General features: G+C 48.5%; 1 protein-coding gene across 1 annotated transcript in view; it reads right to left on the bottom strand.

The window, feature by feature from the left end:
* The window catches only part of GPATCH11 (G-patch domain containing 11), a 63657-nt gene that overhangs the window by 13399 nt on the left and 32873 nt on the right, over nucleotides 1–17385 (bottom strand). Inside the window, exon 4 of the mRNA XM_075338143.1 lies at nucleotides 16187–16307. Within this exon, the coding sequence (XP_075194258.1) occupies nucleotides 16187–16307 (121 nt within the window). The remainder of the gene's footprint in view (nucleotides 1–16186; nucleotides 16308–17385) is intronic.

Here is a 17385-nt window from a genome sequence, read left to right as displayed (position 1 = left end):
TAAGGGAACCGCTTCCATTGACGCCACCATCTGCCCCAGCACCTACATGAGGCGCCTGATGGAATGACGGCGGGGCTTCAACAGAGAACGCACCGCCAGATGAAGGGACTGCTGTTTGACTAAGGGCAGCTTCACAAGTGCCGGCAGAGTCTCGAATTGCATCCCTAGGTACGTAAGTTCCTGGGTCGGGGTCAGAGTGGACTTGGGCAGATTGACAAGCCACCCGAATTGAACAAGCGTGGCGAGAGTGAGCGAGACACTCCGCTGACAGTCTGCACTGGATGAGGCCTTGACTAGAAGGTCGTCCAGGTAGGGGATTACTGCCAACCCCTGGAGATGCAGAACCGCAACCACTGCTGCCATGACCTTGGTGAACACACGAGGGGCCGTGGCTAACCCGAAGGGGAGAGCCACGAATTGGAAATGTTCCTCTCCGATTGCAAAGCGTAGCCAACGCTGGTGTGAAACTGCAATTGGCAGATGCAGATAAGCATCTCTGATGTCGATGGATGCTAGAAAATCTCCTTGGGTCATTGAGGCAATGACCGATCGCAGAGATTCCATGCGAAAGTGCCGCACCTGAACATGCTTGTTGAGAAGCTTGAGATCCAGGATGGGCCAGAAGGAACCGTCCTTCTTGGGGACTAGAAAGAGGTTTGAGTAGAAACCTCTGAACCGTTCCCGGGCGGGAACCGGAACAATTACTCCGTTGGCCTGCAAGGATGACACGGCCTGTGAGAAGGCGGCGGCTTTGGAGCAGGGGGAGTGGACATAAAAAAATCTGTTTGGCGGGCTGGAAGAAAATTCTATCCTGTAGCCGTGGGAGAGGATATCCCGCACCCACTGATCGGAGACGTGCTGAAACCACACGTCGCCAAAGTGGGAGAGCCTGCCACTGACCAAGGACATTGCTGGCGCAGCCAGATAGTCAAGAGGAGGCTGCCTTAGTGGCAGCCGCTCCTCCGCTCTTCTGAGGACGCGGCTTCGCGCGCCAGCTGGGTTTGCGATCCTTGGCTGAGTTAGTGGACGAAGCTGAGGGCTTAGAGGATGACCAGTTAGAGGAACGAAAGGAACGAAACCTCGACTGGTTCCTGCCCTGGACAGGTTTCCTGGTTTTAGTTTGTGGCAAGGAAGTACTCTTCCCGCCAGTAGCTTCCTTAATAATTTCATCCAGTTGTTCACCGAACAGCCGGGACCCAGCAAAGGGGAGCCCAGCAAGATACTTCTTGGAAGAAGCGTCTGCTTTCCACTCTCGAAGCCACAAGATCCTGCGGATCGCGAGGGAATTAGCGGAAGCCACCGCCGTGCGGTGAGAAGCCTCCAGAATGGCAGACATGGCATAGGATGAAAAAGCCGATGCCTGGGAAGTTAAGGCAACCATCTCGGGTATAGAGTCCCTGGCGAGGGAATGTATCTCCGCCAGAGAAGCAGATACTGCCTTAAGAGCCCACACTGCTGCAAAGGACGGGGAGAACGAGGCTCCTGCCGCCTCATAGACAGATTTGGCCAGAAGGTCAACCTGGCGGTCAGTGGGATCCTTAAGAGAGGTGCCATCGGCCACAGATACGACTGTCCGGGCCGAGATTCTAGACACCGGAGGGTCTACCTTGGGTGAGTGAGCCCACTCCTTGACCACCTCTGGTGGAAAGGGAAAACGTTCATCAGCACTACGCTTTGGGAAGCGTTTGTCAGGACAGGCCCTGGGCTTGGTAACAGTGGCCTGAAAACTGGAGTGGTTAAAAAACATACTCCTTGCTCTCTTAGGTGAGGTAAACTGGTGTTTTTCTACCAGAGAGGCTTGTTCCTCTGACGCTGGTGGATTGAGGTTCAGAACGGAGTTAATGGATGCAATCAAGTCATTAACATCCGCATCACCCTCAGATAAATCAATGGGGTACATAGAGGTAGCGTCTGAGCCCACAGTAAAAGTATCCTCCTCGCCCTGCAATTCAGCTTGTGAATCAGAGCCGTGGGACGAGGAAGGAGAAGAGTCCCTGCGTCTCCGTTTAGGAGGACGGGGTCCTAAAACATGCTCTGTTAGCTCTGCAGAGCGAGTCGGAGCGGCAGATGCGCCCTGAGAAGGGGGCTGATGCATGGTCAGCAGAGTCCGGGACAGTTGTCCCATGGAGTCGGCAAAAGACTGGGAGATAGCTCTGGAAAAAGATGCTACCCAAGCCGGGGGTTCAGCCACCGGGGCCGGAGCAGCCGGAGGGACCCCTGAGGAGGCTCCAGGCTGAGGCACCACCATGTTAGAGCAGGCATCACAATGTGGATATGTGCTCAGTTCAGGCAGAATGAGCTTACATGCAGTGCATATAGAGTACAGCTTTGCAGCCTTGCTCCTAGTGACAGATATGCTGCTGAGGTGGAGGCTCTGCAGTAAAGAATACACTCCTTTAGAATGACCCCCTGAGAGTGTATAATAAAGCCCACAACCAGAGGTTGTGGCTTACCAGACCGGTTTTTGTGTGCCCTCCGGATTCCACAGCTCGGACCCCCAGTGGATGCAGCAGCTGCAGCAGCCAGCGCCGATCAGTGTGAGAACGCTGATAAAATGGCGCTGGAGTGAGGAGGGGGGGCGGGGATTAGCCCAAGAGCGGGAACCGGAGGGCCAAGGAGAGATACAGGGGAGGGAAACATCTCCTCAGAGAGGAGTGTCCTCCCCTCTGCTGAACGGCCGGTAGGCGGCGCCGCACTGTTCCCCTGCATGACTGAGATGCAGGGGAACTGAAAACGAAACTAGGCCGCAACTGAAGCCGGGGCCTAGATTTTTACATGCGGCCGACGAGCAGGCACCCTCGGCGCGGTTCTCAGGAAAAACCCAGAGAACCGGCCGGAAATCACAGCAAGGTTAACAAACAGACTCCCCCCTCAATAAATGTACAAGGGACCCCTGAATAACGTCTCAATACTTAGCTTATGAGACGCAGGGCCATGTCCCTGGGGGGGGGTTGAACGCTCCGTCCGGCAGGATCCTGACAGGGCTGCGGATGGAGACCGGTCTCCTGCAAAGCAGAGAGAACCGTGATGGCTCCCACTTCAAGCCAGAGCCTCAGGGGATGGTGAAGGAGCGCGGCATGTGAAGGCTCCAGCCTTGTAAAGTCAACCTTAACAGCACCGCCAACACAGTGGGGTGAGAAGGGACATACCGGGAGTCCAGACTGGACTCGCTTTTCTTCCAAATCTTTGAAATCAAAAAATCAAAAATCAGAGAATGCATGTGTGTGTGTGACCTCCTGAACACAAAGCATTGAAACTGGTTAGATTTGTCATCCAGGGGGTGTATATGCTCGGAGGGAGGAGCTACACTTTTAGTGTAGTACTTTGTGTGTCCTCCGGAGGCAGAAGCTATACACCCGTGGTCTGGGTCTCCCATAAGGAACGATGAAGAAAGTGGGCACTGAATAATAGCGTGGTATTGAATAGGGAGAAATGCAAAATTCTACAACTGTGCAACAAAAACAAATAGAACTAAGCAACAGCACGTGAAAAAGAATTGGTTTAGTAATAGATCACAGACTACACATGAGTCAACAGTGAGATGCAGCAGCAAAAAAAAGAGAATTTTGTTACTTACCGTAAATTCTTTTTCTTATAGTTCCGTCATGGGAGACCCAGACCATGGGTGTATAGCTACTGCCTCCGGAGGACACACAAAGTTACTACACTCAAACGTGTAGCTCCTCCCTCCTAGCATATACACCCCCTGCTAGCCAGTCCTAGCCAGTTTAGTGCAAAAGCTGAAGGAGGACATCCACCCACAAGAAGAGACAGAGTAAAATCTGGAAGAACCGGAACGTCTGTCTACAACAATAACAGCCGGTGAAGACACACGGAACAAGAAACCTGCCAACAGGCAATAGGGAGGGTGCTGGGTCTCCCATGACGGAACTATAAGAAAAAGAATTTACGGTAAGTAACAAAATTCTCTTTTTCTTCATCGTTCCTATGGGAGACCCAGACCATGGGACGTCCTAAAGCAGTCCATGGGTGGGAATAAACAGACAACTGAGAAGCAGGCAAACCCAACTTCACAAATGGGCGACAGACGCCTGAAAGATGCGTCTGCCCAAGCCCGCGTCTGCCAAAGCAAGAGCATGCCTTGGATAGAGCTTCGAAAAAGTATGCAGACTAATTCGAGCTGCAGTCTGACAGACCTACTGAGCCGTAGCCTGGCGCCTGAAAGCCCAAAAGGCACCGACAGGTCTGATCAAATGTGCTCTGATCCCCGGCGGGGAAGGCACTTGAGTACACTGGCAGGCCTCGGAAATGGCCGACCTAAGCCAACGGACCAGGGTCGGCTTAGATGCTGAGAGACCGCTACGTTGACTAGCAGTCAGTACCAGAGAGAGGTGCACCGCCTAATAACGGCGGTGCGAGACACATAGATCCGGGGCGCCCGCACCAGATCCAGGATATGCAACGCTTCCTCAAAGCGATGAACAGGAGCCGGACAAAAGGAAAGCAGGAAAATTGCCCCGGATAAGGTGGAAGCAGTAACCACCTTAAGGAAAAAAGTCCGGAGTCGGACGGAGACCACCTTGTCTTGATGCAAAAGACCAAAAAGGGGGTGACTCAGAGAGAGTGCAGCCAGAACTCCCTGGCGGGAAATTCTAGCCACCAGAAAGACTACTTTCTGTGAAAGATGAAACAAGGAAACCTGCCTAAGAGGTGCAAAGGGGGGTTTCTGGGAACCGGGAGGACCGGATTAAGGTCCCAGGGCTCCATAGGCCGCCGGAAAGGCGGAATGATGTGAGATGCGCCCTTAAAGGAGCGCACCGGAGCCAGCCGGACGATACGCCGCTGGCACATATTGACAGAGCCGAGACCTGTCCCTTAATGAGGGATAGTCCTAGCTGTAGACCGGACTGTGGAAGGGACAGGAGGGTCGGCAAGGCTAAAAAGGTCCAAGGACACTTTGGGGCTCGAGTCATAGCGGAGATGACTTCAGGAAGGATACCAGAAGTCGCCAAGATCCAGGACTCAATAGCTACGCCGTCAATCTGAGAATCCAGAATTCTGACGGAAAAAACGGACCTTTTGAGAAAAGGTCTGGACGGTCCGGAAAATGCCATGGCAACCCAACGGACAGAAGGAGCAGGTCAGGGTACCAAGCCTGCCTGGGTCAGTCTGGAGTAAGAGAATGACCCGACGGCCCCCTTTACTGATCTTGCGCAGGACTCTGGGCAAGAGGTAGAGACGAAGCTGGGATCAAACATGAACCAGTGTGTCTACCGCAAAACCTGAGGATTGTGGACCACGGTTGGACAGCTGAAATAGTCTGCCTCGCAGTTTGGACATCTAGGATGTGGGCTGCGGATACGGTGGACTAGGAGTCCCTTGTCCACTGAAGAATGTTGAGGCGCTAAGATTGCCAGGCGGCTGAGTGTCCCTCCCTGGAAGTTGAAGTAGGAAACCGCTGTCACGTTGTCCGACTGGACTCGAATGTGCCTAGCCGCCAACAGATGGTGAAGGCTTAGAGAGCTAGAAATACAGCTCTGATTTCCAGCCCATTGATGGAGATATACTGCTCTCAAGGCGGAAAGACCAGCACCCTGGTGAGGGTCACCCGGGACGGGGCCAGGAAGTCCCTGAGACAGAGTGGCCGAAACCACCACTGAAAACGAGCCCCTGGTCAGTGGCAAAGCCACCACCCCGTGGAAGGAGGGAGTTCGCGTGTGCAGCGGAAAACATCCAGTCTCAGAGGACGCAGGAGAAATTGGGCAAGGAATCACTTCCATTGACGCCACCGTCTGACCAGCACCTGTATTTGGTGTCTGATAGAACGACGTCGACCGCCAGCGGAGGGACTACTGATCGACTAAGAGCAGCTTTACAAGAGCCGACAGAGTCTCGAATTGCGTTCCTGAGAACCTCTGGTTCGAAGTCAGAGTGGACTTGAACAGAATGACAAGCCACCCGAATAGGTTAGAGTGGCGAGAGTAAGCGAAGTACTCTGCTAAGAGTCTGCACTGGATGAAGCCCCGAGAAGAAGGCCGTCCAGGGCAAACGATCACTGCCAATCCCTAGGGGTGCAGGACCCTAATCACAGCAGCCCCAATGAGAATACTCGAGGGGCCGTGGCTAACCCCAAGGGAAGAGCCACGAATTGGACCACTCCGATGGCAAAACGTAGTCAACGCTGGTGTGAAACTGCGATTGACCCCTGCAGAAAGGCATCTCTGATGCCGATGGCTGCTAGGGAATCTCCTTGGGTTCTTGATTGATCCGGTGAAAAGAACACACGGAACAAGACCGAGACTCCATGTGAACACGCCACACCTGACCATGCTTGAAAAGCTAAAGATCCAGGTCGGAAGGCACCGCCCTCTTCGGGTACTAGAAATAGATTTAAACAAAAATCTCAGAACCGTTCCCAGTCGGGAACCGGTACAATTCCTCCATTGGCCTGCAAGAAATGCCACGGCCTGTGAGAAGGCGGCGGCCTTGGAGCCGGGAGGGGGTGACAGAAAAAATCTGTTTGGCGGGTGGACAGAATTCCATCCTGTAGCCATGGGAGATATATCCCGCCCCCACTGAACGGAGACGTGTTAGAACCATACGTCGCCAAGTGGAGGGAGCCTGCCACCGACCAGGAGGAGGTTGGCGTGGCTAGATAGCTCGGAGGAAGCTGACTATGTGGCAGCATCTCCTGCGGTCTTCTGAAGACGCAGCTTCAAGCCAATTGGTTCTATGAACCTAGGCCGAGCTAGAGGACGATCAGATGGAGGAACGGAAACCACCGAAACCTCAACTGATTCCTGCCCTGGACAGGATCCCTGGTTTAGGTTTGTGGCAAGGAAGAATTCTCCTCGCCAAGAGCTTCCTAAATTTCATACAGTTGGTTCCGAAGAGACTGGTCCCACCAAGGGGGAGCCCAGCAAGGAACCTCTATAGAGGCATCTGCCTTCCATTTCCGAAGCCACAGGAGCCTGCGGATAGTGAGGAAGTAGCCAAGACCACCGCCGTGCGGGGTCCAGCATGGCAGACCTGGCAGAGGATGAGAAGACTGAAGTTTGGAAGTTCAGGCAACCGTCTTGGGCATAGCGTCCCTGTGAGGGAAAGCATCTCCTCAGAGGAGCCATCAGCCACTGACTTAACGGTCCGGGCTGAACCACCTGAGGTGAATGAGCCCACCTTTTGACCACCATTGGTGGACAGGGGAAACACAGTCCTCAGAATCACGCTTCATGGGAAGCGACTGTCAGAGCGGACCCTGGGCTGGTCACAGGGCCTGAAAACTGGAGTGGTTAAGGAACACACATAGTGTTCCCCTAGATAAGGTAACTCCGGCGGATTGAGGTCCAGTACAATAATTAATGTACCGTGGGATCCTTATAGAGGTGCCGTCAGCCACTGATACAACTATCCGGGCTGAAAGTCTAGACACCGGAGTGGCCACCCCTGGCGAATGAGTACACTCCTTGACCGCCTCTGATGGGAGGGGGAGACAGGCAGCAGAACCCCGCTGTGGGATCTGCAGGACAGGCTGTGGGCTGAAAACTGGAGTGGTTAAGGAACACGCTCCTCGTCCTGTTAAAGGTATACTGATGCCTTTCTGCCAGCGGGGAATACTCCCCTGATATAGGCGGATGGAGGACCAGTACAAGAATAATGGACGCAATCCAATCATTCGCATCCGCGTCACCTACGGACGGATCAAAGTACCTAAAGTAGCGTCCGAGCCCCTGGTAGAGACATCCTCCTCGCCCAGTGAGTCAGCTCGTATGCGGGACGGGGAGTACAGGGGACCCTACGTCTCCCTGTGAGGAGGACGGGGTCTGTGAGCTTTGCTGAGCGAGCAGAAAACGCCCTGAGAAGGGGGCTGCATGCTCAGCAGATGCCGGGACAGCCGACCCCTGGAAAAAAGATTCCCCCAGGGGTCAGCCACCGAAACCGGAGGAGCTGGAGGGACCATAAATGAGCCCCCAAGCTGAGGGGCCACAGTGGTTATGAGCTCGGTAGAGCCGTACGAGACTACCAAGCCTGCAGCCTCGCTCCGTGAGACATGCTGCAGAGGTGGGGAGCTCTGTCTAGAATGTTTAGAATACCCAAGACAGGGGTTCAGCCCGGGGAGACTCCAGGCTGAGGTACCACCACATAAGAACCATTACAGTGTGGGTCTGTGCTAGTTCAGACAATATGCCTACATGCAGAACATGTAGTGTACAGCCTTGGAGCTTTGCTCCTAGTGTGAGACATGCTGCTGAGGAGGAGGTTCTATAATAAAGAATTAACTCCTTCAGAATGCCCTGCTAGTGTATAAAAGTGCACAACCAGAGGTTGTGACTTATCAGGCCGCTATTATGAGTGCCCCCCGGGTTCCAAGCCTGGACCCCCAGCCAGATATCCACTCCCTCTGCACTGCAGAGCAGCCAGCGCCAACCAGCGTACTAAGAACGCTGAGAAAATGGCGCCCGAGTGAGGGGGGGGGGCGGGGGTTAACCCAGGAGCAGGAATCGGAGGGCTAAGGAGATGTACAGGGGAGGGAATCATCTCCTTAAAAAGGAGTGTCCTCCCCTGTGCAGAGCGGCCGGTGGGCGGCGCTGCAGTGTCCCCCTGCATGAATAACATGCAGGGGAACGAAACGAAACTAGGCCGCGGCTGAAGCCGGGGCCTAGAGTTATACATGCGGCCGAAAATCAGGCATCATCGGCGCGGTACACAGTAAAAACCGTGGAACTGGCCGGAACACAGTGAAAAGCAGCATTATCAAAGTAAATCACTGTCTTCCCAATAAAGTGCCCCACATTGCAGAAGGACCCTCTGAATAACGTCTCTATACTTAGCTTTGAGACGCAGGGCCCAGTCCCTGGGTGGGGTGGGGGTCCAGTGCTCCGTCCAGCAGGGTCCTGCCAAAGGGCTGCGGATGGAGGCCGGTCTCCTGCAAGGCAGTGAGAACCGTGTGGGCTCTAACTTCAAGCCAGAGCCCCTAAGGGAAGGTGAAGGAGCGCGGCATGAAGGGCTCTTGCCCTGAATCAACCTTAACAGCACCGCCGCCAGGGGGGTGTGAAGGGACATGCCGGGGGTCCAGTGGACCCGCTTTTCTTCCAAATCTTTTTAGAAAAAATGAAAAATCAAAAAAAAGGATGCATGTGTGTGTGTGATCCTCCTGACACAAAGCATGAAACTGGCTAGGACTGGCTAGCAGGGGGTGTATATGCTAGGAGGGAGGAGCTACACGTTTGAGTGTAGTAACTTTGTGTGTCCTCCGGAGGCAGTAGCTATACACCCATGGTCTGGGTCTCCCATAGGAACGATGAAGAAAAAGGCAAACACAGTTCTGAGATGTATTAAGAAAAGCATAGAGGTCTATTGGGGGTATTAAACGCAGAAGAATGGCCATGGCATGATAATAAATTTTTCTTTAGAAAAGAAAGTGTTTCTTGCGCGCAAGGGGATAATTCTTAAATGGATGGATAGTCGACCCCTATTCGCTCACTGTGGATCAGGTTGGTAAACACCACCTCTTCTTTTGAACATTTTGTTTATAAGAATAGGGGCTGCCCGCAAGATTATGAAAGGGTCTGGGGGGGCTGGCTAGACTCCTTGATGACTGAGGGTTCTGACCAGTTTCTCAGATCAAACCTAAGTTAATTAGTGGGCACCTGACCTTGCTTCTTAGTGCCGCCTCACAAGCCCCATACCTCTTGTTTCTCCTTCTTCCTTTGATCACACCCATGAATAGGTCAAGAAGTTAATTTTATCAACATTTTGATATGTTTATATTTTGAAATTTTGTCTACATTGTGGTATTGACAATCTGGATGTACAATACACACTTGAAAATTCACAATTCATATTGACGGTGAGAAGGTATTAATGAGATATGTTCTATTCTGATGTATACTTATGTCGACAATTTATTGTTATGTACATTCTTCAATAAAACGAGTTTAAAAAAAAAAAGAAGAAAAGCATGAAGTCTAAATCACATGAAGCAATTTGGCACACCTCATCTGGAATATGGTGTCCAGTTCTAGACATTTTAAAAAGACATCGAAAAACTGGGGCAAGTTCAGAGAAGACTTACGAGGATGGTGAGTGGACTGCAAACTATGTCATACAAGGAACAGTTAAAGAATTTGGGAATGTTTAGCTTGCAAAAAATAAGGGAAAGATGAGACTTAATATCTGTCTACAAAAATCTGAAGGGATGTCACAGTGTAGAGGGATCACACATTCTTATTTGCACATGGAACACAAGAAGTAATGGAATTAAATCAAAAGATACAGATATTAGAAAAAAAAACTTTTTGACACGGAGGGTGATCAACAGTGGAACAGGCTGCCAGGAGAGGTGGCGAGTTCTCCTTCCATGGAAGTCTTCAAACTGAGGCTGGACAGACATCTGTCTGAGAGGGTTTTGTGAATAATGCATTGAGCAGGGGGTTGGACATTATGACCCTCGAGGTCCCTTCCAACTCTAACATTTTATGATTCTATGAAATAATGGCACAATTTAACGATATAGCATCACTTCCTCTTGTGAAAAAAAGGTTTGGAATGTGGTTTGGAAGCACGGGGCCAAATTCAGGCATTTGTGAAATATATTATACACACACACACACACACACACACCATATAATAAGTTTATCAGTTTTCACAGCATTACAACACACCTTAAATAATCCTGATGCATATTCATGAGTATGACCCCCGGGATAAGTCTGGATTATCTAACACCTAGTTATTACTGTCTATGTGTATAAATTCTGCAGTATTTAAGGGGAATTTCCTCAAGTCTTCTGAGCATTTCTTCCACATTAGGCTTGAAGTAATATATTATCCCTATCTTCTCTATAAGCCTGTGCAGATACATTTACTAGACACATGATTGATAGACTTTTATGATCGGTCTGGTAACTTAATCCCTCAAAGACACAGATAAGCCGAAACAAAAGAGCTGGGCTGTTGATTTTCTTTGCTGGTGGGTTAAAAGGCCACAGTAATGTAGTAAAACACTGTAGAATTATTTTGCTGTTACCTCAGCATTTTCTACAAGTGTAATGTGCACAGTTTTTTATCCCTTGTCTTTGTTGTCAGCGCGGCACATTGACTGATACCGGGATGGGATTGAAAAAGATTGTTGCTATGGGAGATATGAAGATCAGTGTTTTGGAGGCTTTATTACCTCCGTCTTCTAAATGGCTCACCTTGAATTGCCTGGGCATCTCACACACATGCAATTTACCACAGGGACATTTCGGTAAATAAACAATGCATTTACTGTCAAACGTCAGGCCGGTTTTATAGCCAATTTTGTGCCTTTCAGAGGGTGTATAAATCCAGCGTTTTTCATCTTGCCCCAGCACTATACACCACGGATCGCGGGAATTATCATTCATTTTTAATGTGCATTACTCAGTACACAGTAAATACTCGATAATCAGCAGAAAAGCCAAATAATTTACTTCATAAATTTAGCATAATGGCCACATCTGAATCTTCATTTGCCAGGTATTTAATTCATATGGCTTCCACAATAAGTCAGCCATTCCCGATATCCAGCCTCGTACATTATTTAAGAATCAAGAGTACCAAGAGGTCTTATAGATTTCCAGGATGCATTACTGTAATAGTAAAGGCCCTTCCATAACCCCTCAATGACCAGGCCTCAAAGGGACTTAAAGCATAACTGTCATTTTAATTTTTACTCCATAAATCAATAGTGCACATGAAAATAAGCAACTGTGTAATGTATCTGATCAGACAAATCTGCTTCTTTCTCTGCCAGCATTGATCAGTCATTATCAACATTCTTAATACTGAGGTAAAATCTGTATTCAGTGAAGACTTTCCCATTACTGAGATAGGAGATGGCAGAGGGAAGAGGGAGGCAGCGATAGGCAGAGAGAGGGAGGGAATTAGAGGCAGGGAGCCAGAGGCAGAGGGAGGGAGCCAGAGGCAGGGAGCCAGAGGCAGAGGGAGGGAGCCAGAGGCAGAGGGAGGGAGCCAGAGGCAGAGGGAGGGAGCCAGAGGGAGGGAGCCAGAGGCAGAGGGAGGGAGCCAGAGGCAGAGGGAAGGAACCAGAGGCAGAGGGAGGGAGCCAAAGGCAGAGGGAGGGAGCCAGAGGGAGGGTGCCAGAGGCAGAGGGAGGGAGCCAGAGGCAGAGGGTTGGAGCCAGAGGCAGAGGGTTGGAGCCAGAGGCAGAGGGAGGGAGGCAGAGGGAGGGAGCCAGAGGCAGGGAGCCAGAGGCAGAGGGAGGGAGCCAGAGGCAGGGAGCCAGAGGCAGAGGGAGGGAGCCAGAGGCAGAGGGAGGGCGCCAGAGGCAGAGGGAGGGAGCCAGAGGCAGAGGGAGGGAGCCAGAGGCAGAGAGCCAGAGGCAGAGGGAGGGAGCCAGAGGCAGAGGGAGGGAGCCAGAGGCAGAGGGAGGGAGCCAGAGGCAGAGGGAGGGAGCTAGAGGCAGAGGGAGGGAGCTAGAGGCAGAGGGAGGGAGCTAGAGACAGAGGGAGGGAGCTAGAGGCAGAGGGAGGGAGCTAGAGGCAGAGGGAGGGAGCTAGAGGCAGAGGGAGGGAGCCAGAGGCAGAGGGAGGGAGCCAGAGGCAGAGCTCCACCTCATCCTGCCTACATGCCTCCCTGTTGTTTCAGGCAGGTAAGTTTAAGGCCACATTGACACGTGGAGTATTCAATCAGTATATTACCTCAGTGATTGTAAACCAAAACCAGAAGTGCGTGAAAAATACTGAAGTGTTGCCCATGTTTCTATTTTACTTTCCCTCTCATTCTTCCACTGATTTATAAAAAAAACCCTCAACAAACACTGAATGTGGCAACATGACCTTACTCTGAAATAATGCAGCGTTTTCAGAGAAAACTGTTTTATAAGCTGCAAACCCATTCAGCTCAGGAGACTATTCAAGAGTTCCCTCCCTGGCAATTTTTCTATGCACTACTCGCCTTGAGTAGTAAGTCCTTAAAGGGGTTGTCTACTACTTTAACATTAATTGCCTATACTTAGGATACGTCATCAATGTCTAATCGGTCGATAATGGGAGGGAGGCCACCTTGGAAGTATATATACTTATATGTCCTAGGTCGTGAAGGGGTGAATGTGTGTATAGCACACTAGCGTCAGGACGTTCTTTGTGGGCAGAATTAGCATGCTCTACGCTCCCGTCCCATTCCCATTATGAAGGCAGCAGCCATAGTGTCTCCTATGTGAAATATATGCAGCAGCACCAGTGTGATGTACAGGGACTTGAAAACTAAAGGCCACGTCACACTAAGCAACATCGCTAGCAACATCGCTGCTATGGAACAACTTTTGTGACGTAACAGCGATGTTGCTAGCGATGTTGCTGTGTGTGACATCCAGCAACAACCTGGCCCCTGCTGTGAGGTCGCTGGTTGTTGCTGAATGTCCTGGACCATTTTTTAGTTGTTGCTCTCCCGCTGCGAAGCACAGATTGCTGTGTGTGACAGCGACAGAGCAACAACTAAATGTGCAGGCAGCAGGAGCCGGATTCTGCGGACGCTGGTAACCACGGTAAACATCGGGTAACCAAGAAGCCCTTACCTTGGTTACCCGATATTTACCTTCGTTACCAGCGTCCGCCGCTCTCACACTGTCAGTGCTGGCTCCCTGCTCTCTGCACACGTAGCCGGACTACACATTGGGTAATTAACCCGATATGTACTGTGGCTAGGAGTGCAGGGAGCCAGCGCTAAGCGGTGTGCGCTGGTAACCAAGGTAAATATCGGGTTGGTTACCCGGGAACGTTCCATCCGGCCGCCGCATCGGCTAAATCTGCCGCATGCGGCAAAAACCGGACCGAACGCAAGGCCATGCGGCACAATGCGGCATGAATTAAAGTCTATGCAGAAAAAACGCAACCGGCAGCAAAAAAAAACGGTTGCGATTTTCCTGCAAAGTGCCGGATTGTGCCACATTGCAGAAACCGGAGGTGTGAAAGCAGCCTTAGAGGTTCCTTTTCATGTAGGGGTTTTTTTTTGTTTTTTTTTTCAAATGTAAACATTTTATATGGAAAAATAAAAACTAACATTTTTATGCAGGGAGGACTTTTTTTGGAGCAAAAGTTTGTATTTTTTTTTTTTTTGTTAGGCATTTGTACGTTTGCACCAAATTCATCATGGCCTTTGCCCCACTCTTTCTCCTAATTGTTTTCAGTCCTGGTCATTTTTTAGGCAATGTGAGCATTATTTTCATTATCTAGATTATCGGCTAATTCATAATTTGGGACATATTAAAATGTTGCAAAATTTTGGTCCTATTGTACTTTAGTACCCTAGTGGATTACAAACTGTCTTTTATTTGCACAGATGAAGTCAAACATGCTAACATTTATTAACACAAAGGTGCAAATAAAAAAAAAAACACACCAAAATTCAATTTGTGCAGCATTTTGCCAAATTTGGTGCAAAATCAAGCAACATAAAAAAAAAAAAAATAGACATCTTCAGTGGAAGACAGAATACAGTCATTACGCATATGAGATATATACATATATATACTGTAATACTCGTATGTTCACACAACTACCTTTCTTCTCTAGAGAGCTGTAAACCTTCCATTAGGAGGATGCAGTTTGTGAATGAGTACATATAATAACAGCATACCAAATAAATCAAATTGTTTAAAGAGTATAATAAAATTTCATCCTTTATTAGTATAAATATTAAAAAAGAAAAAACAATGGTTTTTTTTCTTTCCAAGTATTGCAATCTTCCCACTAAGCCACCAGAGCTAACAATCTAACTAGTTGGGTCCAGTTATATGTTAACTGCCCAACAAATCAATTAGAAGCTAGAGAAGGTTGCTATGATGGCCACAAAAATGTCATACAAAAAAACCACAAGAAAAAAACACAATAGACAGAACAAAACACAGTGATATTGCTAAAAAGCACAGGACAGCGGTCCTATTAGAAAAACTTAGCAAAACAAACTAATTAAACCCAAATGAATGTATGCTTACTCCATGAAGTGCTGACAGTGGTCAGACATACAAGGAAAACATATAGTATAAGGACAAGGAATGATCTCACCGTGTCCTTCTATGCCAGGGTGTGCAGGGTCTCCATCGGAGTTCTGGGTCCAAAGTCCTGGTCCAGTCCTAACTGTCCCTATAAGCTCCTGGAGAACAAAAATAAAGAATACCTGCTACCCCAAGCTCCCGTCCTAACAAGGACGGTCCACAGCTAAATGTATCATAGCACTATGGATGTATGATAGCTGGCAGCCAGGACCTTACCTATACAAAGCATTATGTCCCCTGAAAAGTCACGAAAGACGAAACCCGTCGGGACGCAGTTAGGGTCATTATAGTGGTCCAGCTTGATACATTTAGCTGTGGACCGTCCTTGTCCTTGACCACTGTCAGCACTTCATGGAGTAAACATATATTCATTTGGGTTTAATTAGTTTGTTTTGCTAAGTTTTTCTAATAGGACCGCTGTCCTGTGCTTTTTAGCAATAGCTCTGTGTTTTGTTCTGTCTATTGTGTTTTTTTGAATGACATTGTTTTTTTGTATGAAGGTCATAGCGACCTTCTCTAGCTTCTAATTGATTTGTTGGGCAGTTGACATATAACTGGACCCAACTAGTTAGGGTAAGTTCACACAGTGCATTTTTCGCGGCGTTTTTGCGCGTTTTTCGGGTGTGTTTTTTGCCTCAAAACTGCATGACTTTGCTTCCCCAGCAAAGTCTATGAGTTTTCATTTTTGCTGTCCGCACACGTTTTTTTTTAAGCTGCGTTTTTGAGCTTAAAAAAAAAAAAAAAAAAAATGGACATGTCAATTCTTTCCTGCGTTTTTCTGCGTTTTCCCCCCATGCAATGCATTGGAAAAATGCAGAAAAACGCAGAAATCAAAAACGTAGCAAAACGCAGCCAAAAACGCACCAAATCGCAGCAAAAACGCATGCGTGGGCCAAAGCGGCCAAAAACGCACAAAAACGCAGCGTCAAAAAAACGCAGCGTGTGCACATAGCCTTAGATTGTTAGCTCTGGTGGCTTAGTGGGAAGATTGCAATACTTGGAAAGAAAAAAACATTGTTTTTTCTTTTTTAATATTTATACTAATAAAAGGATAAAATTTTATTATGCTGTTTAAACATTGTGAATGAGTACAGCCTAAATGGGATTTCACTCACAAACAGGAGGAATAACTCACAGTATATGTCATATAGAACACCTTTGCATGTGAAAAAGTTAACGGACCATTACCTAAAGTCATTAGCAGCTTGCCCTTGAGCTTGTTGGGTCATCTGAAATTTTTGTCTAAAGTTTTCAAGATATTCTTCGGCCTTCCGCTTCGTCATTGCCTCATGGCCAATACCGCTACGTCCTTTGCATAGAGCAAAAACAGATTTTTTTTAAAAAAACATTCACTAATTTTTATTTATTTACATACATACATATATTGGAATATATATATATATATATATATATATATATATATATATATATATATATATATATATATATATATATATATATATATATATATATATATATATATATGCGCATACAAATACTATTATATATATATATATATATATATATATATATATATATATATATATTTACAGTACATACACACACACACACACACACACACATATATATATATATATATAATACTAGAAGGTGGCCCGATTCTAACGCATCGGGTATTCTAGAATATATTGTGTAGTTAATGTATGATTTTTGACTAATAATGGAAGGAAGACACAATATATTTTTTGTCAAAGATAAATTTTATTGTTTAAAAATTGTGAATGTTTAACAAGAAGATGAAAATACCCATTCAGGTATAGTCTCCATCCTTGTGTGGCCCCCATCCTGGTATGTGGATTGATGCTGGTATGTGGCCCCATCGTGGTATAGGCAGGATCCTTGTGTATGCAGCATCCTGGTCTGTGTCCCATCCTGGTATAGTCTCCATCCTTGTATGACCCCCATCCTGGTATGTGGGTGTCTGTGTAGGGCGGTGTTTGTGCTGCACGGTGTGTTTATTGCGTTGTGTGTTGCGGTGCGTATGTGGGGCGATGTGTGTGTGTTGTGGGGGGGTGTTTTGTGCGGTGTGTGTGTATTTGTCAGTGTGCCGCGGTGTGTGAGTGGGGGCGTGTGATTGTGGGTTGATGTGTGTGTGCAGGGGTGTTTGTGTGCGCCTGTGTGTAGGTGGTTGTGTGTGTGTGTGGGGGACGCGTTTGATATGAGCGGGGTTGTTGTGTGTGTGTGTGCGTGGTGGTTTGTGTGTGCTGGTGTGTGTGTGTGTGTGTGTGTGTGTGTGTGTGTGTGTGTGTGTGTGTGTGTGTGTGTGTGTGTGTGTGTGGAGTCATTTCCCGCTGGCCCTGAATAGTAATGATTGGCTCATGAGCACTCCGGGGCGCAGCTCTCCCACTAACCAACTATAAATGCAG

This window comes from Anomaloglossus baeobatrachus, chromosome 3 (assembly GCF_048569485.1).
Source record: "Anomaloglossus baeobatrachus isolate aAnoBae1 chromosome 3, aAnoBae1.hap1, whole genome shotgun sequence".
Taxonomy (NCBI): domain Eukaryota; kingdom Metazoa; phylum Chordata; class Amphibia; order Anura; family Aromobatidae; genus Anomaloglossus; species Anomaloglossus baeobatrachus.
Note: the sequence above shows the minus strand (reverse complement) of the source record. Positions and strands in the feature narration are given on the sequence as shown.